Source organism: Hyla sarda, chromosome 3 (assembly GCF_029499605.1).
Source record: "Hyla sarda isolate aHylSar1 chromosome 3, aHylSar1.hap1, whole genome shotgun sequence".
Taxonomy (NCBI): domain Eukaryota; kingdom Metazoa; phylum Chordata; class Amphibia; order Anura; family Hylidae; genus Hyla; species Hyla sarda.
In genome coordinates this window covers 417294178-417321252 of record NC_079191.1, presented here as the reverse complement: position 1 = coordinate 417321252, position 27075 = coordinate 417294178, and the positions used below count along the sequence as shown (strand labels likewise).

General features: G+C 43.2%; 1 protein-coding gene across 4 annotated transcripts in view; it reads left to right on the top strand.

Annotated features, from left to right (window-relative positions):
* The window catches only part of PTPN14 (protein tyrosine phosphatase non-receptor type 14), a 155298-nt gene that overhangs the window by 41308 nt on the left and 86915 nt on the right, over positions 1–27075 (top strand). For all 4 annotated transcript variants that reach the window (XM_056568314.1, XM_056568317.1, XM_056568316.1 and 1 more), the window contains exon 2: positions 25117–25438. In XM_056568314.1, coding sequence (XP_056424289.1) covers positions 25265–25438 — 174 coding nt within the window. In that variant the 5' untranslated portion in view covers positions 25117–25264. The remainder of the gene's footprint in view (positions 1–25116; positions 25439–27075) is intronic.

The window sequence follows — 27075 nt, the reverse complement described above, 5'->3', positions numbered from 1 at the left end:
TCGTGACGTCACGGTCCGCCCCCCTCAATGTAAGTCTATGGGAGGGGGCGTGGCGGTCGTCACGCCCCCTGCCATAGACTTGCATTAAGGGGACAGGCCGTGATGTCATGAGGGGCGGAGCCATGACATCACGCTGCTCCGGCCCCTGGATCGCCCGTCATTACGCACAGAGCGTCGTTACGCACACTGCTTCGGCCCCTGGACCCCGGGGCTCCCCAGCAGCGGGACCGCAGCGATCTGACATCTTATCCCCTATCCTTTTGGATAGGGGATAAGATGTCTAGGGGCGGAGTACCCCTTTAAGTTAATTTTCGGACACTCCTTTAACCGAAAATTCTTGACCCAAAGGATTGTCTACCAAGCATTCTAAATGCAGTCGAGGAAGACGATAACTCCAATCCAAAAATATGTTCTGATCTAAAAGATACATCTTTGGTAACAGATATTCTTAAGATTCCCCATACAAATAAAGGAAGAAACTTTCCACTACCTATTTAAGTGTCTTCCCTTCAGAATTTCTTTGGGTCCTCGAGTTTTCACAAATATTGTGATAGAAATGATTGATTGCTCGGCAAACTAGGAATTCTGATATTTTCTACCTGGACGATTATCTATTCTTGCAGCCAGTTGTAGGCAAATAACCCAAACTGGGTTGGGCTGGTGTATTTCTATGGAAAGAAAGTGTCCCTGGGAATCTTAGACTCCCAGTCCCAGGCTTCCAGAGTCAAAGTAAAAAGAATTTTTAAAAATCATCACATTTTCGAAAGAAAAGCAAAAAACCTTCCGTCCATGAAGGTTTTAAGTCTGATTACCTCTTGCATCCAAGCAATTTCTAACCAGATCCTTACAGTCCATGATCCTATATGAGTGAAACAAAAATCCTTCCATCCTGGACAAAAAATATATCAATATTTCTGTCCACAAAAAATTCTCTCTACTGGTGGAAGAACCCAGAAAATGTATTACAAGGAATTGAATGGATCCATTCTAAAAATCCTTCCCTTCCATTGACCACATATCTGAGCATGATTTGCTGTGGAACTCAAATTCCCAACAAGAAAATTTAGGGACAATGGTTTCAAGAGATCAGTCAAGTCTTCACAAAAATTCATCTGAACAACGTGAAAAATGTTTCCTTTCACCGACATCAGGGGAGGAATTTGTCATCTTCACCTACAACAAGATTTGTCTCTGCAGTACACCTAAAAGGATCAGAGAGTACTCGGGTTGACTATCCGGACCAAACAATAGTCAATAGTAGATCTGGGAGAGCAGACATGGAATTGCTTTCCCTCTGTTTCCCCTTAAAGGGATACTCCACCCATAGACATCTAATCCCCTATCCAAAGGATAGGGGAAAAGAAGATTGATCACGGGGATACCGCCCCTGGGACCCCCGCAATCTCCCTGCAGTACCTGTGCCCCACTCAGCATTCTACTACACAAAGAAAAAGTTATCACTGTACAAAGTGCACACCTATAGATCAGAAGATCATACACAATTCCTTTATTAGTAATGTTCACATGAATACAAATACATAAGCAAAAGGACATTAAAAAACAATTAGAATTGCTCATAAAGAGCAAAACACAACATGGAAGAGGGGCCATGAACCCCCCCCCCCCTCCCTCTCTCCACGGGCCCCATCCTCCAATAGATGGTATCCTATTGCTGTATTGCCCAATTGTGCACAAATATTACACCAATATAAATAACAGTTGCACTGTGGTATACTAAATGAATATATGGTGTATAGCACCAATATGACTACTCATCAATATATAGCACAATAATACAAGAGCTACCACAATGCATTCAATACACAAACAAGGTAAATCTAAGGTTATGACAAACCACAGACGGAGGAACTGCAAGGTATGATATTACATGGGACGGGATCCCAAAGAGAACCCAACGCGTTCCGTCACTGATGGTGACTTCCTCAGGGGTGCACTCGGCATTCTAAACAGTATGTCTAGAACGCTGGGTTTCCACGGCCGGAGACGTCACCCCACACCCCATTGTGACGTCTTGCCACGTCCTCTACATTCATGTCTGTGAGGGGCATGATGGCCATCACGCCCCCTCCCATAGACATGAATGGAGGGGGCATGGCAAGATTTCACAAGGGGGCGTGGCATAACATCACATCTCTGTCCGCAGAAAACAAGCATTCTAAACATACTGTTTAGAATGCTGGGTGCCACACAGGTGCTGCACGGATATCGTGGGGGGTCTCAGCGAGAGACCTTCACGATCAGACATCTTATGCCCTGTCCTTTTGGTCGCTGTCTGTGGGCGAAGTACCCCTTTAATATCTGGAGTATTGAGAAAAATAAGGCCTGGTGATCCTGGTTGGAATTTCTTAAGGCAATGGTAGACAAAGACCTTAACTGTAGTTCTTTTAAAGTTCAGGTAGCCGCTTTGTCTAGTTTTCTTTTCTTCCGTTTAGCGAACACATGTGGAAAAAAAAGGTTTGGTAAAGGGGTTAGTGTACTTAGCCAAAATATTTTACAGATTTTGCCCCAGTGGAATCTCAATATGGTTCTACAAAGTCTGACAGGTCTTTCCTTTTATAGAAATCAAACTCTTATCTTGGAAGGCAACCTTATTAGTGATCATAACCAATGTATGTAGGACAGTAGAAATCTAGGTTCTCTCCGAGCGGAATTTTAAAACAAAATTCCGCTTGGAAATTCGGCAGTGTGAACCCGGCCAGAATTTATTCTGATCAGATTTTCACAGGAGCCAAGAAATAATTCTCTCTTCTTTCTTCTAAAAGCCAAAAAATTAGAAAGGAATAAAGTTCCTCACTTTAGGTGGGAAACGAATAATCCTTCAGTACCTTGAAATGACCAAATCTTAGAGACTAGACTATACCCTTATTTTTTATTTTTTTTTGTACAGTTCAAAGGCAAAAATAGAGGCAAGAAAGCCTCAAAAGACACTATAGCTCGCTGGATTAAGTCGGCTATTATTGAATTCTACCAGAGCCAAGGAAAGCATTGTCCTCTGAAGATTAAACTTCTTTCTACGAGGACTATATCATCTTCGGGCTGAGAAAGCTGATACTTCACCAGAACAAATTTGTAGGGCAGCCACGTGCTCTTCTCTACATACGTTTGCCCGTCGCTACTAATTGGGTGTGTTAACAAATAAGGGCTGCTCTTTTGGATGTGTGGTGTCCCGGTACTGGACTCAGTCCCGTACCTTTGGTTGTAAGTCCCCATAGTCAGAGTTCCTCATGCTGATAGGGCTCTCCTGGTGGGATAACCCTTGGCGCCTCCTAGTATTCTTAAAATTGTATATATTAAATATGGTATAATGTAGTGTAAGTAATGTACAGGACCTTAGGTCACGTGATCAATGATATTTGTGTTATAGTAGAGGTTAAGAACCTTCGGGTCATGTGACTAGGTCATGTGTTATATCCACAATCCTTTGTACTAGGACTGACAGGTTTGGGGTACCAATAAGCTTTGAGCCTGCCCCTGAGATATAAGGGCGCTGTATCCAATGATCGCTCTTTCCTCCGGGATATGACAGCGAGCGGAGCTCTGTGTAATTCTACAAGCAAATTAGGCCTGAAGCCTACCAATTTCAGCTGCATACTGAACCGTGAGTTTATCCAACTCCATCCTAAAATCTTACATGACTACTGAAACTAAAACATACCCCTAAATTCAGTGGAACAGCGTAAAGCAAGGATTCAAAGCTTATTCCCTACAAGGTCCCAGTCAACCTGTGAGAAGCCTAAATTCCGGTCCTCTTGTAAAGACAGTTGTTAATTGCATCCTGCAAAGTTATTTCAAGTTCAATACAATTCCGGCAGTGGACAAGCCTTTATTCCTCCCTATCGTTCCTGGGACGGGTGGCGGTAGGATATATGGATATATATATATACATTCATTGAGGAAACCCGCATCCTGGCATCATGACAATTAAGGGTTAATCCTATACCCAGCAACACTACCCTGCAACACCCCTGTTCACCCCTCATCCCAAGTCACCACAGATGTAAAGTCTTCCAAGCAGTAGGTCCGTCCTGAACTACCTATCTGGTGTGGTTCCTTATGTTGTAATGAAACCGAATTAACGGTAGGAATGATTCCTTTTTCTGGAACATCTTGAGGCTACACCCTACACCCAGTTGGATGTCATGGAAGCATTTAAGCTTGAATGGGAGTCACCAAATATGTCCTGACCAGGTGGGCCAAACCCATCCATGTTTTTCCATAGACAGTTTAGTTGAATGGCCAGCCAATAATAGTACAGATAAGTATCGATAAGATAGGGCAAGGGACCATTCATAGTATTCAAAATATTGAGCAGACTAGATCGGCTGAAAGGTTCTTATCTGCGCTCACATTTTATTTCCTATGTAAGTACTTTTTACATGGAAATCATATGGTGTTAGGCAGAATCCCCCAGTTAAAAGGACACATTGTGGAGATTCATAGGGCCGGGACCCAGGGTAAGCAGTTGGCAGTCTTTGACCTCTGCTCCATTCACTCTTTCTGGCCATGACTGTGGTGGTTGGGGGTGCTGAAGGACCTAGATCCTCCATTCTAGTTACCGATCAGCACTCGTGCTATAAAAATATTTTTTTTCACTTTTCAAATTTCCCAATGAATATTGCATTATTGTTTAGTATATTTGGCATCTATACTGAGTATCCAGCCCACACGTCATCTGGTTGTGTTGCGATAATGTTCTGTCCCATGGACACATGATTATGTGACTGTTTGCTAGTATTGGCCGCCACCCTCCCATCTCCAAGACATTATACAACATTGCCCCAAGATGAGCAGATCCTGTGGGAAACTTCTTAACCAATGGTATTAGAATGTGAGAGCTGTGAAACCAATGGCCCTAATTTTGAGGGTTGGAGAAACGCCTTCTTTGAAATCATGTTTCAAAGTATACTGATATAATATGTGGGCCTCGCCAATGTCCTTATCTCTTAGCAATAGCGAAGTAGAAAATATTCCCATGATGGATCACTGGAAAAAATGTGCTGGGTCATAACACGGGGCGGTTGTTTTGAGAGCTGCAGGTGCTTATCTTCACCAGATTCAGAAGTTCACACGTTTGTTGCCTGTCTAGTTTCAGCGAAGCGTTTCGATATCATGCTCCACTTCCTGTGACTGGGTCCATAGTCGCTGACCTCCTTATTGTTACAGGTCACTATCCAGCATGTACACTAATCTAGGAGAGATCCCCAGCCGATTTTCCCTCTGGAAAAACTAAGTAATGTAGTGGCCTGAGCCTGGTTCTCAGCATGGGGATGCAGTGTTTAATTTGTAGGTGGAAGGAACAGCTTTAGATTAGAAGGCTTAAATTTCGTCTTAAAGACCCCTGCTGGGGATCACAGGAACCAAGGCTGCTCTGTAGATCCTTTATTCTGAGGGATGTTTAATTCTGTGATGGTTTTGTTTTTTTTTCCCCCCTTCATTATGACCATTTCACTGAGATTTGGGTTTTTTCAGGACTTAAGGCCTATGTTCACACTACCCTCAGAAGCTCCATCAGGTTTAACAGCAATAAAAGTGCAGTCATTTTCCTTGAAAACATTGGCCACCACAATGGAACTCAATGGAACTCATTACAATTCCATCGATTCACTGGCTTGCCACTGCCCTTGTGGATTTATAAAATATGACGGCAGTGTGAACAGGGCCTTACCCTTACGATACAGTAATATTTGATTGGGAAGTGGGGAATCACACACACACTCGTGGGACCCTAGGTGATAAACTAACTGAAATCAAAGCATTACCTTCATTGTTTATCCAAACACCGGGCTAGATACAGAGCTCTGGCAGTGCCTCATACCCCCGTCAGGTACCATTCACTTGAATATAAGGCTATGTTTACACACAGTGTGTTTTGTTCAGTATGTTTAACCAAAACCAGGAGTGGAACCAATTCATACGAAAACTATAATGGAAAGATTTGCAACTTTTTCTGACCAAAATACTGTGTGATCATAGCCGAGGGGACTCTACACTCCCTGAAGCATTATGGCCCCTTCACTCACACAGGTACTTTAACGTCAGACCCCCCACACACACACACACGATCAATACTGAAAACCAAATTTAAGGATAGGCCATGAATATTAAAGAGGTCCGAGGGTCTAATTATTATTTTTTTTTTCAATATGTGGATTGGGGCCAATCCCCCCCCCCCCCCCCCCCCCACATTCCCAAAATATAGGGACTTTATTTTTCTATCTGAAGTTGTCATATGGGCGGCATTTCATTACAATAGGGTCTGTGGTCTCAGTGTGGGCTATGAGGTGGGGAGTGTGAATATGTTATTGTCAAGGAATGTTTAGCGCTGGGTGCTCATAGAACCGTATACTGTGTACACATAGGAGCTACTTCTGACCTGTGCTTCCCTCATTTAACCCCCTACTGACTGCTGTACCATTACCATGGTGATAATAATGCTGGGTGGTGTTGTCCTCCCGCTCGTTGCCTCCGCATTGTCCTCTGTGTGGTCTCTACTATCGGAGCCTGGGGTCTTCCTCTCTTCTATGCTGGGCGGCACCTCTCTGCTCTTCCGCTCCTGCTCGCAGAGGCTGAGGGAGCGCCACTTTTATCCTCACACCGACTGTCAGATGGAAATTAAAAAGCCCCATATCTTAGGAACAGGGGGGGCTCAATCAACATACCGTAAAACTATATGGGATCAGGGCCTCTTAACCTATCTCTACAAAAAAATTGATATTTCAGATTTGACAACTGGTCCTCTTTTTAAATTCTTGGCATAATCTTGGCTTAATTATATAAAAAAAAAATAAAATAAAAAAAATTTTTTTTTTTATCAAAAGTGAAGATCTCAATTAAATGCAAATATTTGACTTTCATCATTTCCAGTTTTAATGGGGAGTCCAGGACTTTAATATACATAGCCTCAGGTCATCAGTATTTGATCAAGGGCATCTTATTAATAAAATTACAAAAATGTCACCTCTATAATGAAATCTTTTGTAGATACAAATACGAATTGGAAATGTTTTACACTTTTATCTCCAACTGTTTATTTGTAGTTTTACGATTTTATTAATTCAAACGTGTAATATTATATTTTGAAATTGTTCTTTTAAAATCTGATTTCAATTTTGCAATTATTAGTTAGAATAAGTTTATTAAGTGATTTATTGGATCTGAAAGTTTGATTTTTTTTTGTTCTGTGTGAGTCCAGAGTGATGAGTGCTGAGGTTTGTTTTATTGTGAACAGTTCGGTCAGCGCCAGTAAAGTTTTATTTCTTACTTGAAGAAATGATTAAAGATCCCTTTCTCCGGAAGCCAAAAATAACCTGGGGGGGGGGTCTATATTAAATCTAATGGAAAAACAAAACATATTTTCTTTTTGTTTATAGCATTTAATCCGGTTATTATTGTAAGGGAAAAGTTTCTTAAAGAAGATATCCAGCGGAAAAAAACATCTCCTGTACGGCGCCCCGGCCCGGCTCCTGCATGACAACGTTCGCATGTCTCCGCCTTTCCCATAGGCATGAAAATTTATCATAAGAAATCTAGTCTGTATGGGGGGGGGGGGGGTTTATGGAGAGTTTCCACTGTACATGAACAAAAAGAGATCTTGAAGAAGATATCCAAAGCGGGAATGAAAACTTATAAGTGTCCCTTACCGGGCCCCGTCTTGGCTTCTCTAATGTGCATGTTGTACCCAGCTTGGAATCTAGTCAAAACACTCCCCCTCTGGGAGCCCGCACAGAGCCCTGCTTGTCCTGCCCTCACTTCCTGTATTTGGTCTTCTCACAGAGACATACAGACAGTAGCTGCAGGGACAGCATTTTTCTCCAAAAATATACACATTGGTAAAAAAAAAAAAATCATGGTATTATCTATATTATATAAAACATTTTTGCTAACGACAGGTACACTTTAAGCATAGGGTCTATTATCTTTGAGATGACCCCCCCCCCCCCATAGAAGACTACTTTTCAGTGCAATGTTGGGTGGTCTTCTCGAAGAGGCTATACTGTAATAGGAACTTTTCTACTACCGGTGAATAAAACTCTGTCCTGGTCATGTGATGGACACACAAGTGCACAGCTGGGTCACAAGGCAGAACTCTGAGAACTTTAACCAGTAGGGATGTCCCAATATTGGTATCCATTACCGGACATTTACAAGCATTTGTACTTTGTAGTTTCCTGATACCCATCCTGTTACTGGCAGACCATAAAACAAAAAATCCCTCTGTTCCTGCTCTGAGACCTCTTCATTATACGCTCCATTATCTGGAGTGGTGCAGGACCTGCCACGCGATGACACCACTCCAGTTTCAGGAGAAGGTCCTTCACTATCAACAAAGCAGAGGATGCAAAGGCCTCAAAGCAGAAGAAGAAGAAAGGGGAAAAGGATTTTTTACTACGGACTTATTAGTCTAAACTAATGGGGACATCTACCTAATAAGAGGTTTCCTACCTAATGGGGGGCTTCTACCTAATAAAGGGGATTCCCTACTTACTGGGGGCATCTAACTAATAAGAGCTTCCCTACCTACCTGATGAGGGGTTCTACCTAATTCCCTTCCTTAAATACTGGGATTACTTATTTACATGAGGCTTCTACCTATTTGGCGATATTGTGGCTTATACGTAATAGGTGGGTATTCCCTACTTAAGTACTGGGGACTTCAACCTATTAAAGGGACGTTTCCTACCTACTGGGGGCTTCTATGTAATAGTTGGGTATTCTTTACCAAACTACTGGGGGTATATCTTAATTACGAGTGTCCGTGAGGGCCTCATGTTTGACTTTCGCCCAAGGCTTCACAAGGTATAGAGCCAACTCTGCTGTCACATGATATAAAAAAAAAAAATATTGGTGAGTACTTAAAAAAAAAAAAAAAAAAAAAAAAAAAAAAAAAATATATATATATATATAAACTTTCAAGATCTCTGCTTGCTGTTATTCGGTAGGAATCTTCATTGTCTACTTATTCCATCATGGTCATGTGATGGACACACGGCTTCAGCCGTGTGTCCATCACATGACCATGATGGAATAAGTAGACAATGAAGATTCCTACTGAATAACAGCAAGCAGAGATCTTGAAAGTTTATATATATATATATATATATTATATATATATATTTTTTTTTTTTTATAAAGGGGTATTCCAGACCAAAACTTTTTTTTTAATATATATCAACTGGCTCCGGAAAGTTAAACAGATTTGTAAATTACTTCTATTAAAAAATCTTAATCCTTCCAATAGTTATTAGCTTCTGAATTTGAGTTGTTGTTTTCTGTCTAACTGCTCTCTGATGACTCACGTCCCGGGAGCTGTGCAGTTCCTATGGGGATATTCTCCCATCATGCACAGCTCCCGGGACATCATCATTGAGCAGTTAGACAGAAAACTTCAGAAGCTAATAACTATTGGAAGGATTACTTTCTGGAGCCAGTTAATATATATATATATATATATTATAATATATATTTTGCCTGGAATACCCCTTTAAGACAAAGAATGACCTGTATTTGTGGAAACCAGAATGTGCCTATATTGTGGCAGGAGGGCATTGTAGATTGTGTATAAGCCGGTCATTTACTTAAGGTTTTTTGTACCATTGTGTTTGTTATTGTGTTTTCTATATAATGGCGCCGTTTGGTATTGTTTGCAGCACGTGCAGCGTGGAGATAAAGGGCCACCTCTCTGCTCAATTGCTGGACTCTATTTCCTGAATGGTGATCAGATGACATTCCTACTTTTCCAAACTACTGAGCTGTTAAACAATGCTGTGTCACATTTCACATGGAGACATCTTGTAGCGTCTCCTTTGTTTATGAATGTTCCTGGTTGTCCTGCATGGAAAACAGTGAAAAAAAGTAAGATCCCAAGGCAAGTTCAGCATGTCCAGCATTATTACCCCCAAACCCCCACCATAGGGGTTGCCACCCAGCTTTCCCAGACTTTGTACTGGATAATTGTCACCCCACTTTCCAGTATCTCAGCAGAACTACAATAATTGTTTGTTCCCTTCTGGGTGTTAGTGCAATCTCTTATCAGTAGTAACCCAGCTTTCCTAGAAACTGATTATTTTTTTTATTTGGAAATTTCTTAACAGTGCATTCACAGACACCGGATTGGTGCGGATTTGAAGTTTTAAAATCCACAGTCGCGGATCCCAACATCCAATCTGCAGCAGTTGTGTGTGTGTGTGTGTGTGTGTGTGTGTGTGTGTCTGTGTCTATTCACACGTATAGTATTCTGCTCAGATTTGATGCTGCAGATTTGAGGCTGTGTTAACTTAAAGGGGTACTCCGGTGAAAACCTTTTTTTCTTTTAAATCAACTGGTGGCAGAAAGTTAAACATATTTGTAAATGACTTCTATTAAAAAATCTTAATCCTTCCTGTACTTATTAGCTGCTGAATACTACAGAGGAAATTCTTTTCTTTTTGGAATGCTCTCTGATGACATCACGACCACAGTTCTCTCTGCTGACGTTATTATAATAATAATGCTTTATTTATTGTTGTCCTTAGTGGGATTTGAACCCAAGTCCCCAGCACTGCAAGGCAGCAGTGCTAACCACTGAGCCACCATGCTGCCCTTAGCATACATCTGCTATGCACGGTTGCTAAAATGGACAGAGATGTCAGCAGAGAGCACTGTGCTCGTGATGTCATCGGTGTTCCAAAAAGAAAGGAATTTCCTCTGTAGCATTCAGCAGCTAATAAGTACTGGAAGGATTAAGATTTTTTTAATAGAAGTAATTTACAAATATGTTTAACTTTCTGCCACCAGTTGATTTAAAAGAAAAAAGGTTTTCACCGGAGTACCCTTTTAATTAGTTTACATTGGAATCTGCAGCTTTAAATCCAGTGCATTAAATGTGCTTAGACTACTGTATGTGTGAATATACCTTAAATGGGCACTGTCAGATACAAAAACTTTTGATATGTTGTAAAGCATGTATAACCAATAGGTTTTGTAATTGCTTTTATTAGAAAATTTTCAGTATTTCATACTGAAAAGTCCAGTGAAACTGTCGCCCCCCCCCCCCCCCCCGCCTTCTTGGACACATACTAGTCCTGCTGTGTCCATGCATTATCACCTATGTCATGGACACACTTCCTTGATTGACAGCTGTGAGCGCAGAGCTCATAGCTGGAGGAAAACCCTCCCACTGTCATCTTGTGTCCCGCTACTGTCAGTAAGGACAAGCTGGGAGTTGCAGTTTTGCTAATGCTAGGGGAGATGTGAACAGACAGCAAACTGAGGGAGGGGGCGGAGACCTGCACAGTGAGGCCACGCCCCCTCCCTTTTTAGAGGAATTCAGACTAGTGAGCTAAATTATCATAAAAAAAGAAATAAAGGTGCTAGACACATAAAAAATAGATGCACATGGTCAGGATTAGGTACTGAGTGATATATAAAAAAAAATAATAATAATTTGTTGGATCTGACGGGTACACTTTAAGGCTATGTTCACACTTCAGAATATCCGCACGGAAAATCTCTGTGCGGACAGTCCGGAGACTGCAGGCTCGTGCACAATGTGCCAGCGCTAGGACCGCACAGGAATGTGCCGTCTCATATAAGGCTATGCATTCCGTGCGGAGCTTGCAAAAAAAATGGACAGGTTCATTCTTTCTGCGGATACGGAATTTCCGTGCTAGAAAAATTTGGTGCGAAAATTCTGCCATCTGCACAGCACAGTAGAATACCATTGAATTCAAATTTGGAATTCCACACAGAAATTCTGAGGTGTGAACATAGCCTTAGGGTATGTTCACACTGAGGAACTTCCGCAAGAAATTCCACAGTGGATCCTCCCCGCCCAGGATCTGTGGTAATTTATCACAGAAATTCAGAGTTGACTAATGGGCTCTTCTGGGCAGATGTGATCTGAGCAGCCATTATTATTTCTATCGGCCTTTATTATGCCACCAAAACATTTAGAAATTCGGATACTCCATCACATAAAAGGCTTTGTCCACACAGTGTTTTTATTTTTAATTTTTTTAATTTTATTTTTATTTTTACTTTTAATACACATTTTTATTTTAATGGATCTGAAAGAGAACCTGAGGGAGAAATCTAAAGCAGAGCATTGAATTTCTGCTGTGGATGCGCAGTTTGGGTAATACTGTGGCAGTCCATTGATTTTATGTTTTCTTATTTTCTTGCACACGTTGCGGGGGAGTTCCTACTGAGTCAACACATCACAGGAACAAGGAAGAAGTGGGGAAGAGCGTATTAAAGGGGTATTCCAGGAAAAAAACATATATATAATCAACTGGCTCCAGAAAGCTAAACAGATTTGTAAATTACTTCTGTTAAAAAATTTCAATAATTAGCATCTGCTGAAGTTGAGTTGTTCTTTTCTGTCTGGCAACAGTGCTCTCTGCTGACATCTCTGCTTGTCTCGGGAACTGCACAGAGTAGAAGAGGTTTTCTATTGGGATTTTCTTCTAAACTGGGTGGTTCCCGAGACACGTGTCATCAAAGAGCACTTGGACAGAAAAGAACAACTCCACTTCAGCAGCTCATAAGTACTGAAAGGATTAAGATTTTTTTTAAATAGAAGTAATTTACAAATCTCCAACAGCTAGAGGAACTGGCACTCCTTTGTATAGTTCATCACAGTAATAGGTTGTGGCCCCTTTAAATGGACAATGCTCTCTGGTAGCACTATAGTGGTGGTGCAATGAAGCCTTGTAAAGAAGGCTTACACATCTTATCCCCTATCCAAAGGGTAGGGGATAAGATGTCAGATCGCCGGGGTCCCGCTGCTGGGGACCCCTGAGATCGCTGCTGCAGCACCCCGCTATCATTACTGCGCAGAGCGAGATCGATCTGCACGTAATGACGGGCAATACAGGGGCCGGAGCATCGTTACGTCACGGCTCCACCCCTCGTGACGTCACGGCCCGCACCCGTCAATACAAGTCTATGGGAGGGGGCGTGGCGGTCGTCACGCCCCCTGCCATAGACTTGTATTAAGGGGACGGGCCGTGATGTCATGAGGGGCGGAGCCATGACGTCACGCTGCTCCGGCCCCTGTATCGCCCGTCATTAAGCACAGAGCGAACTCGCTCTGCGCAGTAATGATAGCGGGGTGCTGAAGCAGCGATCCCCGGGGTCCCCAGCAGCGGGACCCCGGCGATCTGACATCTTATCCCCTATCCTTTGGATAGGGGATAAGATGCCAGGGGCGGAGTACCCCTTTAACACACTTCCGGCACATTGCCGGTACGCCATGGTATACATATACACCCTGAAGACTTATATGAGCGAAGTGATTCTATTTATACCCTGAGCTATAAATGGTGGTCCAGGGAGCAAGGCTTTCCTTGTACCCTCCCAGTATTCCCAGTTCCCTAGTATTGTTACTAGCTCAAAAACATTTATTTTGCCATTTGCCAACTATGAAATTACATAGAAGGCATCGGAGCACCCAGAATTCTACTTTCTAGTTACCAGCTCTGTATAAAATAAACCGGGCAAAACTTTTTCTGTTATTGACTTTTTTTTCCCCCTGGTTTTGTGGTAGGAATACAGTGATCCCTCAACTTACAATGGCCTCAACATACAATAGTTTCAACATGCAATGGTCTTTTCTGGACCATTGTAAGGCTGGGTTCACACTACGTTTTTGCCATACTGTTTTCAATCCTTTTTTCTACAGAAAACCGTATGGCAAAAAAATGGATGGAACAATATGGAAAAAAGTAAACCGTATGCATTTTTAAAAGTGCATACAGTTCCGTCAGTTTTTATATAAAATATAAAAAGCCGTATGCGCTTTTACAACCGGACCTAAAACCGTGGTTGACCACAGTTTTAGGTCCGGTTGTAAAAGCGCATACGGCGCAAAAATGAGCCGACCGGACCGAACGTTTCACTCCGGTCGGCTCATTGAAATGAATGACATACGGGAGCGCATACGGTCACATACGGGAGCGCGAGGTTTTAGCTCCCCCCTGCCGTATGCGCTCCCGTATGGGACAAAACGTAGTGTGAACCCAGCCTTAAAAAAAAACAAAAAAAAAAAACGTATGTGGTTGCAGTACGGTTTTTAAACTGGAGACAAAATTGTGGTCAACCATGGTTTTGACTCCGGTTTAAAAAGCGTACTGCAACCACATACGTTTTTTTTTAACATGGACGTCAATGGGAAACGCACATGTATACGGTTCCATACAGGAAAAACGTATACGTTTTTACTTTGCACATGCGCATTTGAATCCTAAAGTCCCCACCCAAGACCCCTCCCATTAAAAATGGACAACATTTTAAAAAACGTATGGGTTTTTTAAAAATACAAACTGACGGAACTGTATGCACTTTAAAAAACAGTATACTGTTTAAAAACGCATACGGTTTACTTTTTTCCATACTGTTCCATCCGTTTTTTTTTTGCCATACGGTTTTCTTTAGAAAAACGGATTGAAAACAGTATGGCAAAAGCGTAGTGTGAACCCAGCCTTACTTGAAACCAGACTCAACATACAATGTACAGACAGTCTAGATTTGTGATACCTGTCACAACTGGAGGAACTGACCAATCAGAATTGGCATTTTACTGGTAAATCACCTGTATTACTGAAGTGCGTGCACTGACTGGTGTCTGGTAGCGCCCCCCACAGTACAGGGAGGAACTACAAGTTCTGTACTGCTCCTTACCTGGGTTAGCTGCTCTTTTGGACACCAGGTAAGGGCGGCTCCATTTGGGACACTGTGTGTACTGTATAGAACCCTGAAGAAGCTCCTCTCCTCTACATAAACCCTTTTTTCCCAACCAGGGTGTCTCCAGCTGTTGCAAAACTACAACTCCCAGCATGCCCGGACAGCCAACGGCTGTCCGGGCGTGCTGGGAGTTGTAGTTTTGCAATAGCTGGAGGCACCCTGGTTGGGAAACACTGACATAGACAGTGATTTACAGAAGGTCTTTCTTACTTTTCTATGTATGGAAAAGCTTTATCTCTATATTAGTTATCTACTTATTTATCATTAATCCTCACTTTTGCCTTTTTTTTTTCGGATGACATTTTGGGGCTTCAGAACCAATTCCCAGGTTTCCATAGAGTTCTGGTCTCAACATACAATGGTTTCAACATACAATGGTTGTCCCGGAACCAATTAATATTGTAACTTGAGGGACCGCTGTATAGCTTTCGCTGCTCATCATGAACAAGGTGGAATCTTGGCTTTCCCCGGAGTCCTGAAAGGCTCTATTCTTCACACAGGATCTGGATGGATTTATGGGTAAAGTTTTGAGAGGAACAGATGTTTCACCTGGAAGATCAAGGATTAGCATTGCCGCCCTGTTTACCAGTTACGTTGGGTATTGTGAAAGAGCATGCTGGGAATCTGAGCCTGAAGACCGCTGTGGATTCACAGGTTGTTCAGGAATGTTGTCCCGTCTGTCAATATGTCGGATGGAATTTTTAATTCCTCCATTGGTGGTGTAAAGTATTAGACAGTGGGGTACTGTTCACTACCAAACTTTTTGGGTGAATCTCTATTGATGTCTAATAAAAGTGGATCCTAAAGTCGGGCTTCTAATATTCTGTGCATCCCTGGTGTAGGCCTTCGTACCGCCATTTTGGAACAGCTTAAGCAATTTTAATTGTCAGATTTTGTTTTGGACCTCAAATGGTCAAAAGTTGCCCCATCCTGAATGACTCAGCAAATGGATGAAAGTGCATAAATGCAGCGACGCATAGCATTGATTATAGATCCGCACTCTGCTAGTAGAGTCTGCCAATTGGAAGGTTGCCAAAAATGTATTGGGGGTTTATTTTTTGTAGGAAAAGTTAAAATGTTCATTGGCGCACGTCTTTCATCATATAATGTATGATAAAGCCAGAAAAAAAATAGTTGTAGGGCAAAAATTGAAGATAATGGGGGAGATTTATCAAAACCTGTGAAGAGGCAAAGTTGCCCAGTTACCCATAGCAACCAATCAGATCGCTTCTTTCATTTTTCACAGGCCTTGTTAGGAATGTAAGAAGCGAGCTGATTGGTTGCTATGGGCAACTTTGCCTCTGCACAGGTTTTGATAAATCTCCCCCAATATGTATTTGTGCAATTTTTTTTTCTTGGATGTGATGTGAACAAAAATCAGCAATCTTTTGGTATTTGGAAATTTTTTGTATTTATGCTATTGATCGTGCAGGATCAGTAATGCAATCATTTAATAGTTCAGACAATTACAAATGCGGTCAGGCCAAATATGTGTTTTTTGTTTTTTTTACTTTTTTTTTTTTTTTTTTTGTGTGTGTTTTATTTAAAAAATAAAATTAAAATAAAGATTTTACTTATTAGGGGAGAATTGTTTTTAGATATTTTAATTATCTTTTTTCCTTTTTTATTTATTTTTTTAATTTCCCCTAGAGGCCTTTTATAAGCCATCAGCCGATGACTTACATAGATCAATCTAATGCAATGGCTATTAGGCACTAGATACCAGTGGTGACCGCGGCATTTAAATAGTTAAATAGCTTCATAGAACTTCTGCACTGCTGTGATATGCAGCCGACACTCATTTTTTTTTTTTGGCTTTGTTCACACAATTTTTTCTGTACCCGATAATACGCGCAATACCCTCACAAATCACGTTCCATTAAGTTCATACAAGGCGGACAGGCAACCGCATTAACTAAAAAGCCTACGACATGTGTAGTTATACAGTGGTCCCTCAACATACGATGGTAATCTGTTCCATCGTTTGTTGAAACCATCGTATGTTGAGGGATCCGTGCAATGAAAAGTATAGGACAGTGGTCTACAACCTGCGGACCTCCAGATGTTGCGAAACTACAACACCCAGCATGCCCGGACAGCCGTTGGCTGTCCGGGCATGCTGGGTGTTGTAGTTTTGCAACATCTGGAGGTCCGCAAGTTGTAGACCACTGTTGGAGGAAGTTGTACTCTCCTGTCCCCGCCGCTTCGGACCGTCACCGCTCGTCACAGCTGCCCGGGATGTCGCCGTCCATCGCTGTCGCCCCGTCCACGAGGTGTCCCCGACGCTCCGGCAAGACCTCTGCTTCCCCGGCATCCTCGCTCTCCGTCGCCGCCATCACGTCGCTACGCACGCCGCTCCTATTGGATGACGGGACGGCGTGCGCAGCGACGTGATGACGACGATGGAGAGCGCCGACGATGCAGGGGATCCCGAAGAGGACGCGCCGGAGCCCCGAGGACAGGTAAGTGATCGTCAGCGAACCACACGGCGCACCGTAAACTGCTATCTGGCGGCAGCTGAAGCAGTCTGCGCTGCCGGATAGCCGTTTATGCGATGGCCCCGACATACAAAAGCATCGTATGTTGATGCTGCCTTCAACATGCGATGGCCTCTGAGAGGCCATCGCATGTTGAAATAATCATATGTCGGGGCCATCGTAGGTCGAGGGGTCACTGTATCTCCAATAACACTTGCATGTGTTTACAACACAAATATTAAAAATATAGAAATAAAGAAAAAAAAAATCTCCTTTTAGTAGCTGTTGCGTACAGCTTTAGATGGCACACTTAACACTGGTGAGGAGCCAATCTTTTATATCCTCTAAATCTACGTGAATCAGGACTCTAAGAGTTGGCAATGGTCTGGAGCATTCAGATGTTGCCAAGCACTACACAGGAGTTTAGTCTGGAATTAGTACAACCACAAAATCCCAAGTCTTTAAGGAGAATGTATGAATGCTCCTCGCAGATGGCGTACTGTAAGATCGTGAGAAGGCGTTTGGAAACCCTGATAACTAGACGGTGTTCTGAAGGCTTGAAGTTATTGGGGTTCGTATGGTTTCCATTCCTATTCCTTTATGGAACACGAGGGCCATCGTCTTCTTCATCACCATAGTGCTCTTCTCTACAGTCTCTACCAAACAGCACTCTCCTACTCCCTGATTCCTGGTTGGCTTTTTGCTTCATATCTTTGTCATGTTTCTCAAACCATTCCTTTGTCGTGTTACTCAAACTATTTTTGCATTGCGACTGGGACTTTATCCGACTGAAAGAGGCCATTGCCATTGGGGCATCCAGCTACAGCTTGGTCTGTTCATTGTTTAGGTAGCTGGTACTTGTTATAATATCAAACCTACAATTCTGGCCATACACCGTCTTAACTCCACAAGTGCCAGAAATAAACTAACTATAAACCTACAACCAGCACTAAATAAAAAATCCAAAAAGTATATCCAAAATTACAAAACTTTATTCCAAAATCAAATACAAAAACAATACAGGACCCACCCAATTAAAACGACCCACCCTTAAAATCAACCCCACAAACAAGACAGGGGACAGCTCATCTCTGGACTCTAGCGCTCATAGAAAAATGCAATGATAACAAAATCATGAAAAATTAATGTGGTATTACCTAAGGTGGTCATACTGAGTCCTACAAGACCGCTGTACCCCCGCCGCCGCCTCCCACCTTAGGTAATAACATATGACCACATTATTTTTTCATGATTTTGTTATCATTGCATTTTTCTATGAGCGCTAGAGTCTAGAGATGAGCTGTCCCCTGTCTTGTTTATGGGGTTGATTTTAAGGGTGGGTCGTTTTAATTGGGTGGGTCCTGTATTGTTTTTGTATTTGATTTTGGAATAAAGTTTTGTCATTTTGGATATACTTTTTGGATTCTTGTTATAATATCATCCACATGATGGCAGAAGCCAAGGTTTCCAGCAGAACACTGTCCATCACACTGCCCCCGACAGCTTGTCTTCTTTCCATAGTGTGTTCTGGTTCCATCTCTTCTTCGGCTAAGTGGCACACATGCGCCCTTCCATCTACATGATGTAAAAGAAAACACAGTTCTTCAGACCATGCACCTTCGTTCATTGCTCCATGGTCTTCATCTGATGCTAGCCAATGCTTACCACTTGTCGGCATGTGCATTTGGGTCATCATGTGCACTCTGACTAGGTGTGGGATCCAACCAGACAGACTTACACACATCAATGAGCCTTGGGCACCCATGACCTTTTTTCCGATCCCCAGTTGTCCTTCCATAGACTACTTTTGGTGGGTACTGACTACTAAATACTGACAAACAGTGAAGGCCGGCCATTCTGAAGGTGCTTTGTGTCAACTAGATGTCACAATTTGGCCAATGTCCTAGTCTCTACAACTTTTAGTCTTGCCTATGTTTCCTCCTTCCAAAGTCAACTTCAGGAACACGCTCTTAACTTGCTGCTTCCACATGTATCGTACTGTAAATTGCTGCAGATATACAGTGCGGAATTCCATAGTCTATGGCTATAGAGAATCCAACCAACACAGGCCTATTTATGCTCCTCTGGGTAAGGAAAGGAGACTGGGTACATATTTGGTTTTATCAAAGAAAAATGTGAACCTGGTTGACTCAACCTGGAGAAGACAAATGTATTTCCATAGCAGATATTTCTCGAACTTAGATCAAGTTACTGTCCAAAAACATCACACACCGTGTCAAACAGGGGTACTGCAGAGGGAAAAAAGGTTTTATAATCAACTGGTGCCAGAAAATGTATACAGATTTGTAAATTCCTTCTATTTAAAAATCTTAATCCTTCCAGTACTTATCAGCTGCTGTATAATACAGAGGAAGTTGTGTAGTTCTTTCCAGTCTCACCACAATGCTCTCTGCTGACACCTCTGTTCGGTTCAGGAACTGCCCAGAGCAGGAGAGGTTCACTAGGAGGATTTGCTTATGCTCTGGACAGTTCCTGACCACGGACAGAGGTGGCAGCAGAGAGCACTGAGGTCAGACTGAAGAGAACTACACAACGTCCTTTGGAACATACAGCAGCTGATAAGTACTGGAAGGAGTAAGATTTTTAAATAGAAGTAATTTACAAATCTGTATAACTTTCTGGTTCCAGTTTTTCCCTCCAGAGCACCCCTTTAAGAGACGGGTTTTAAAGTTATATTTGAGAACATTCTGCATAGTTCGTATATGAGTAGCCATGACATTGACTTTTAGTTAATGAAGTATTAAAGGGGTACTCCGCCCCTAGACATCTTATCCCCTATCCAAAGGATAGGGGATAAGATGTCTGATCATGGGGGTCCTGCTGCTGGGGACCCCCGCAATCTACCATGCCACACCCACCTGTAACGGCTTCCGGAAGCGCTGGAGGCCCTCAAGCTAGTTCTATCCCCACCACAGGGGCTGAAGATCGTGACGTCACGCCACCGCCACCGTGTGACGTCACACCCCGCCCCCTCAATGCAAGTCTATGGGAGGGGGCGTGACACGCCCCCTCCCATAGACTTGCATTGAGGGGGCGGGGTGTGACGTCACGATCTTCAGCCCACCTTGGTCAGGATGGAACAAGCATAAGGGCCCCCAGCGCTTCAGGAAGTCGTTACAGGTGGGTGCGGCATGGTAGATTGCGGGGGTCCCTGTGGATAGGGGATAAGATGTCTAGGAGCGGAGTACCCCTTTAAGAATGAGGGCCAAAAAGTTGTATACATTTTTCTGGAAAGCCAGTATAGTTGCTGTTATAATTTATAGTCCTGAATGATTAATCTGGCTTCCTGTAAAATGATAGGGGGTGCAGAATTAGTAGTTGCACCCGGTCCCTGATGGTGGCCAAAGGACCCCTCTACCACATACGAAGATATAGAAGAGTCGACTTAGAACAACTTTTAACTTTTTTTTTTCTCCTATTTTTTTGTTGTTGTCTCTGTTAATAATCTCTCAAACAAAAATGAGTTTAGACCTTCTTAAGGGCTCTTGTTCCACCAAACCAATCAAAAATGGCTGAATCACTTCAAAGAAACCTTCTTCTCGACAGTTTCATAAATCTTACTTCTAAGTATCGGGCTCCTACGGCCAAGTTTCTCTCTGTCAGCCCACACTGTGGGTAGCACAAGCCTGTTTTTGTCTGCACTATGTGCGCTGAGGGGCTGTGTATTTAAGATATTTCTGTGAGGGAGTGCTCCGGCTTTGAAAAGGATTCCAAAATTTCCCTTGTACTTGGTTTAAGATCTTGTGCTTGATACTTTGGCTGAAAAAAAAAAAATCTTCTACTTTGAGGCCCAACAAGTCTTTTCATGTCTTTCTTCGCCATTTCTTATTTACAGTGTGAAGCCGTATTGTTCTCCTTTGGTATTTGGTGGTTTAAAGACTTCTGTTTTGTCTTTTTTGTCATTTCACGTAATTTGGAAGTCGATCTGATAGGACGTGTCGGAATCTAAGACTTTGTCTGTCCAGGCTTCAGGTGTTTTTTCCTTTTTAACTAAAAAAAAAATGAAGAAAAAATAAAGGAATATTTTATTCTTTTGTAACTATTTTTTGTTCACCCTTAAATTCATACGCTGGCCTATATGAAGCACTTACAGTGTTTGTTTATATTTTTTATTTTAACTTTTTTTTTTTTTTTTCTTCATATAAACTTTATTACAAAAACACCAAATCGTAAATAAACATGATCTTAATTACTTTAGTACAGTGATTCCCAACTAGCGTGCCTCCAGCTGTTGCAAAACCACAACTCCAAGCATGCCCAGACTTGCTGGGAGTTGTAGTTTTGCAACAGCTGGAGGCATACTGGTTGGGAAACACTGAGTACGGCATAAGTCTTTAGCAGTATTTTTTTGCTGGTAATATTATTAAAAAATATATATGTTGTGTGTGTGTGTGTGTGTGTGTGTGTGTGTATATGTGTATATGTGTGTGTATATGTATATATGTATATATGTGTGTGTGTGTGTGTGTGTATATGTGTGTGTATATGTGTATATATACTAGATGAGTACCCGGCGTTGCCCGGTTTTTCCTTCCTAATCTTTGTTGGGGAGGAAAATAAACAAAGGCGGAAGCTTTTGACTTCAGATCCAGTCCTCATATATTGTTGTCATATCCCGACCCCATATTCCGTCTTCATATCCCGACCTCCTATCTCGTCCTTCTATCTCGACCTCCTATCCCGACCCCTAATATGTGTACCAGGTATTGAAATATCTCCAGCCATACGGAAGTTATGTGGGAACATATATTTCCTTTTTCCAATTTATTTGATTTGCATGGGACTTTAAACAAAAAACCCGACCCTCACAAATGGGGGTAGTTAAGGGTTAAATTAACTATTCTATATTTTAAGTGGACATATAAGTAACATGTGACCAAGTATTATCGAAATATCTCCAGCCGTTTGGTCTTTATGCAGTAACATATATTTCCCATAGACTTGTATGGGACTTTAAACATAAACCCCGCCCCTGGCAAATGGGGGTGGGTAAGGGTTAAATCACCTATCCTATGTTTGTTGTTGACATATAAGTAACATGTGGCCAAGTTTCATGTTAATATCTTTAGCCATTTGGATGTGATGCTGGAACATACACACATACATACACACACACACATTGAGTTTTATATATAAAATATATATATACACATAGATGGGGTATACAGCAAATGACAAAGATATCCGCACTCACCGCAAGGTTAATGACTCGGTGCTCTTATATGGAAATGCCGGTGGATATCGGCGGTGGACGATGCATAGCGTTCAGAGGCTATTACCGGCAATTTCGCGCACTTAGCGCTTCTTCCGGCCTCTAAGAGGCCGGAAGAAGCGCTAAGTGCGCGAAATTGCCGGTAATAGCCTCTGAACGCTATGCATCGTCCACCGCCGATATCCACCGGCAGTTCCATATAAGAGCACCGAGTCATTAACCTTGCGGTGAGTGCGGATATCTTTGTCATTTGCTGTATACCCCATATCTGATAGTCCTGTCCTTTTGACTTATCTTAGAACCACTGTTGACTCCATTCATTGTAGATCTCCATCCTCATTCCGCTGTCTCGGCCTCACTATATACGGCTGGTTAACCCCCACGTTTCTGCAGTAGAGGAGTAGTGCCATCTCTTTACTTCTATTCGCACTTGAATATATATACATATATACACTCCTCCTTTTTCATATGCCCAGATAGGGCATCTTGACTAGAGATGAGCGAACGTACAGTAAATTTGATTAGTCACAAACTTCTCGGCTCGGCAGTTGATGCCTTTTCCTGCATAAATTAGTTCAGCTTTCAGGTGCTCCGGTGGGTTGGAAAAGGTGGATACAGTCCTAGGAAAGAGTCTCCTAGGACTTTATCCACCTTTTCCAGCCCACCGGAGCAGCGGAAAGCTGAACTAATTTATGCAGGAAAAGCCATCAACTGCCGAGCTGAGAAGTTCGTGACGAATCGAATTTACTGTACGTTCGCTCATCTCTAATCTTGACCTTTTTAGAGATTGGGTTCCTCTTGGGATCTCCTCTGTAAACTAATTGGGAGAACCCCTGTGAAAACTGGCTTCACCTTCACCCCCTGAGTCTAATTCCTGCCCCCTCAGCCTCATGTTTATGCCCTCTGTATTTTATATATACCCCCAATCCTGATTCACACCCCTAGCTTCATATTCACATCCCCCTTAGCCTAATTCATGCCCCTCCTCATTTTTATCCCCCCCCCCACCCCCGCCCCAGAGCCTAATAAATGCTTCTTTAGCCTCCATTTTCTACTAAAGAGGCCTGTGAAAAATGAAAGCAGCGATCTGATTGGTTGCTATGGGAAACTGCACCGCTCTTTCTCTACACAGGTTTTGATAAATCTCCCCCTATACCCGATACATTTCCCGAATTTATCCTCTACCTGTGCAGGACTCAAAAGTATGGTGGGTCACTCTTTAAAGCGCCACACAGAAACAGGCTCGTTTGGGAAATGGCAGAACATAGTCACTATAGGGGAGATCTATCAAAGCCTGTGCAGAGGAAAAGTTGCCCAGTTGCCCATAGCAACCAATCAGATCCCTTCTTTCAATTTTTAGAGGCTTCTTTTTTTTTGTTACCATTTTTTTTTACCATTAATGCCCATAAATGCCAACCAAGAGTCACACAAAGCACATCTGCAACGTATTTGATGCTGTGGATGCGCTGATGAACGTCCCTAGAGTGTGCCCCCTTCTGTGCCTATGTGCCCTGTGTGTCTGCTCATAAACCGCGATTGAACGCGCGACTGGCAGATGTGTCTGCTTGTAGCAGCGGATTGCTACTACGAGCAGATACACAGGCACAGCAGGGAGATCACTCTAGGGACGGTCATTGGCGCATCCTCAAAGTCAAATGCACTGCGGATGCGCTGTGTGTGATCCTACCCTAAGGGTATGTTCACGCGGCAGAATGTGGGCAGACATTCTGAAGACAATGGGCACCGGCAGAACACGCCGAGTTGGCATAGACAGCAATGCATTTTCAAGCGGATTCCGCTCAAAAAAATCGACATGTCAGTCGGAATTGGAATTTCCACGGCAGATGTTTCCACTGTGGAAATTCCGCAGTGTGCACAGTGCAGCAGAATCCCATTGAAAGCGATGGCGCTCTGCTACAACAGAATTTTCAAGTGGAATTCTTCCACCAGATTCCGCTCATAAATTCCTCTGTGTGAACGAGGCCTAACGTGAAGAGTTAACGCTCGTGTTGGAATGTCAGGGCTGCATTTGTCATAACCATACGGTGGTTTATGCAGCAGGATGTGACTGATGAGACATATCTTCTAGTATTACACTGTGGTGCTCGGCTCTAGTCAAGGCCAAAGAACCTGCAATGAGTCAGTCTCGCATAGACGTAGCAGAGCTGAGTTTGCTTAATTGACGTGAATGGGGCTATCCTGCTGTGAAGAGGCCGCAGAGACCAGGCTTTTGGAGTACTCCTTTAAGACATGGATGAATGTAGATGGACGACTTCCTATAAAGCAATTATTTTACTCATGGTTATTTTTTTCTTTCCCTTTTTGGATGTATTATTTTTACCTTCGTCGCTGTGTGTGGGAGCAAATTCTTGTTTTGAACTTTGCTATAAATACCAAGTCTAGAGCGCGACTATTCTTGAGGTTATCTATGGCTCCTGGTTATTGTATGGTTATTCATTCTCCTCCTGTATATCGCCATAGCAACCCAGTGATGTGTTCTCGAAGTCGCACATCTACAAACCATTCTTCATTTCTTGGATTCTGCTCCATCACTGGTCAGAAGTCAGGACGTCGTCTCTTAGTCGGCTGCTTGAGTTAAGTTCTTGACTGTTTTTTTTTTTTTTGCCCCTCTATTTACCCCGTTTCTTGCATCATGTCTTGTAGGTAGCGGGCACATCTGTTGAATCGCACTGGGTATGGACAACTATCCCGACACTTGGAGGACAAAAGTAGTTTGTGGCGAGAGATTCAAAGCAAAGATAAAGTGAAGGGGCTGCCCTCTGCGGGGGCCACCACTGCCGAGGCCTAAGTCATGCCTTTCAAGATCAAGCTACGGAGGACCAAGAGGTACAATGTCTTGAACAAGAACTGTTTTGTGAGTCGCATTCGGCTGCTGAACTCCTCTGAGATTGAGTGCACTCTCAATGTGGATAGTACCGGCCTGGAGTGTCTGGAAGCTGTGGCCCAAAGACTGGAACTTTGTGAGGTAAGGGCCTCCATAACTTTTTAAGGGATTTGATTGTTTTGGTTTTTCCCCGCATGGTACTAACTGTGATTTGGCTGGTATTTCAGTAGGCATTTGCTTTGTCCAGAGCAGAACAGTGTATTTAATCTGACAGGGAAGTAAAATTTTGCCAATCTTGGTTCATGCAAAGTTGGCCTGTTGAGTATTTTCCTGAAAGGAGACCTCCAAATCAGGTCCACCGGGACATGCACGTTTAGCCAAGCCATTGGTTAGGCATAACTAACTGATCGGTAGGACCCCCACAGATCACAAGAATGGAGGGGTCCCTTGTTGACCACCATTCCATTTACTCTCCATGGGACATCCAAATATAGCAAAATACAGTGCTCAACAATGTTCTGAATAAAGCTTTGGCCAAGCATATGCGCTGCCGCTTCAGTCACTCGGGGACAAGGAGCTTTCATCCTTCTGATCCGAGGAGGTTCCAGCGGTCGGTCAGATCCCTACAGATCAGCTACTTAACCCTATCCCATGCATAGGAGATAACCATAAAAGGGGTAAGCTATTTTATTTTTTTCTCTAATTATCTGGTGCCAGAAAGTTAAACAGATTTGTAAATTATAAATACCGTATATACTCGAGTATAAGCCGAGACCCCTAATTTCAACCCAAAATCCCAGGAAAAGTTATTGACTCGAGTATAAGCCTAGGGTGGGAAATACATCATCCCCCCCTGTCATCATCCAGACCCCCGTCATTAACATCATCATCATCGCTTGTCATCATCCAGACCCTCATCATCATCACCTGTCATCATCCCCTTGTCATCATCCCACACATCCCCCCCTTCATCATCCCCTTGTCATCATCCCACACATCCCCCCTTCATCATCCCCTTGTCATCATCCCACACATTCCCCCTTCATCATCCCCTTGTCATCATCCCACACATCCCCCCCCTTCATCATCCCCTTGTCATCATCCCACACATCCCCCCTTCATCATCCCCTTGTCATCATCCCACACCCCCCCCCCCTTCATCATCCCCTTGTCATCATCCCACACCCCCCCCCCTTCATCATCCTCTTCTCATCATCTGCCCTCAGTGGTCTTCAACCTGCGGACCTCCAGAGGTTTCAAAACTACAACTCCCAGCAAGCCCAGGCAGCCATCGGCTGTCCGGGCTTGCTGGGAGTTGTAGTTTTGAAACCTCCGGAGGTCCGCAGGTTGAAGACCAGTGCGGCCTTCAACATCATCCAGCCCCCTCTCACCCCCTTTAGTTCTGAGTACTCACCTCCGCTCGGTGCTGGTCCGGTCCTGCAGGGCTGTCCGGTGAGGAGGTGGTCCGGTGGGATAGTGGTTCCGGGCTGCTATCTTCACCGGGGGCGCCTCTTCTCCGCGCTTCCGGCCCGGAATAGAGGCGTTGCCTTGACAACGACGCAGAAGTACGTTGGCAATGAACGCACCTCTGCGTCGTTGTCAAGGCAACGTGACTATTCTGAGGCCGGGCCCGAAGCGCTTAGAAGAGGCCTCCCGGGTGAAGATAGCAGCCCGGAACCACTATCCCACCGGACGACCTCCTCACCGGACAGCCCTGCAGCACCGGACCAGCGCCGAGCGGAGGTGAGTACTGTACAGAACTAAAGGAGGGTGAGAGG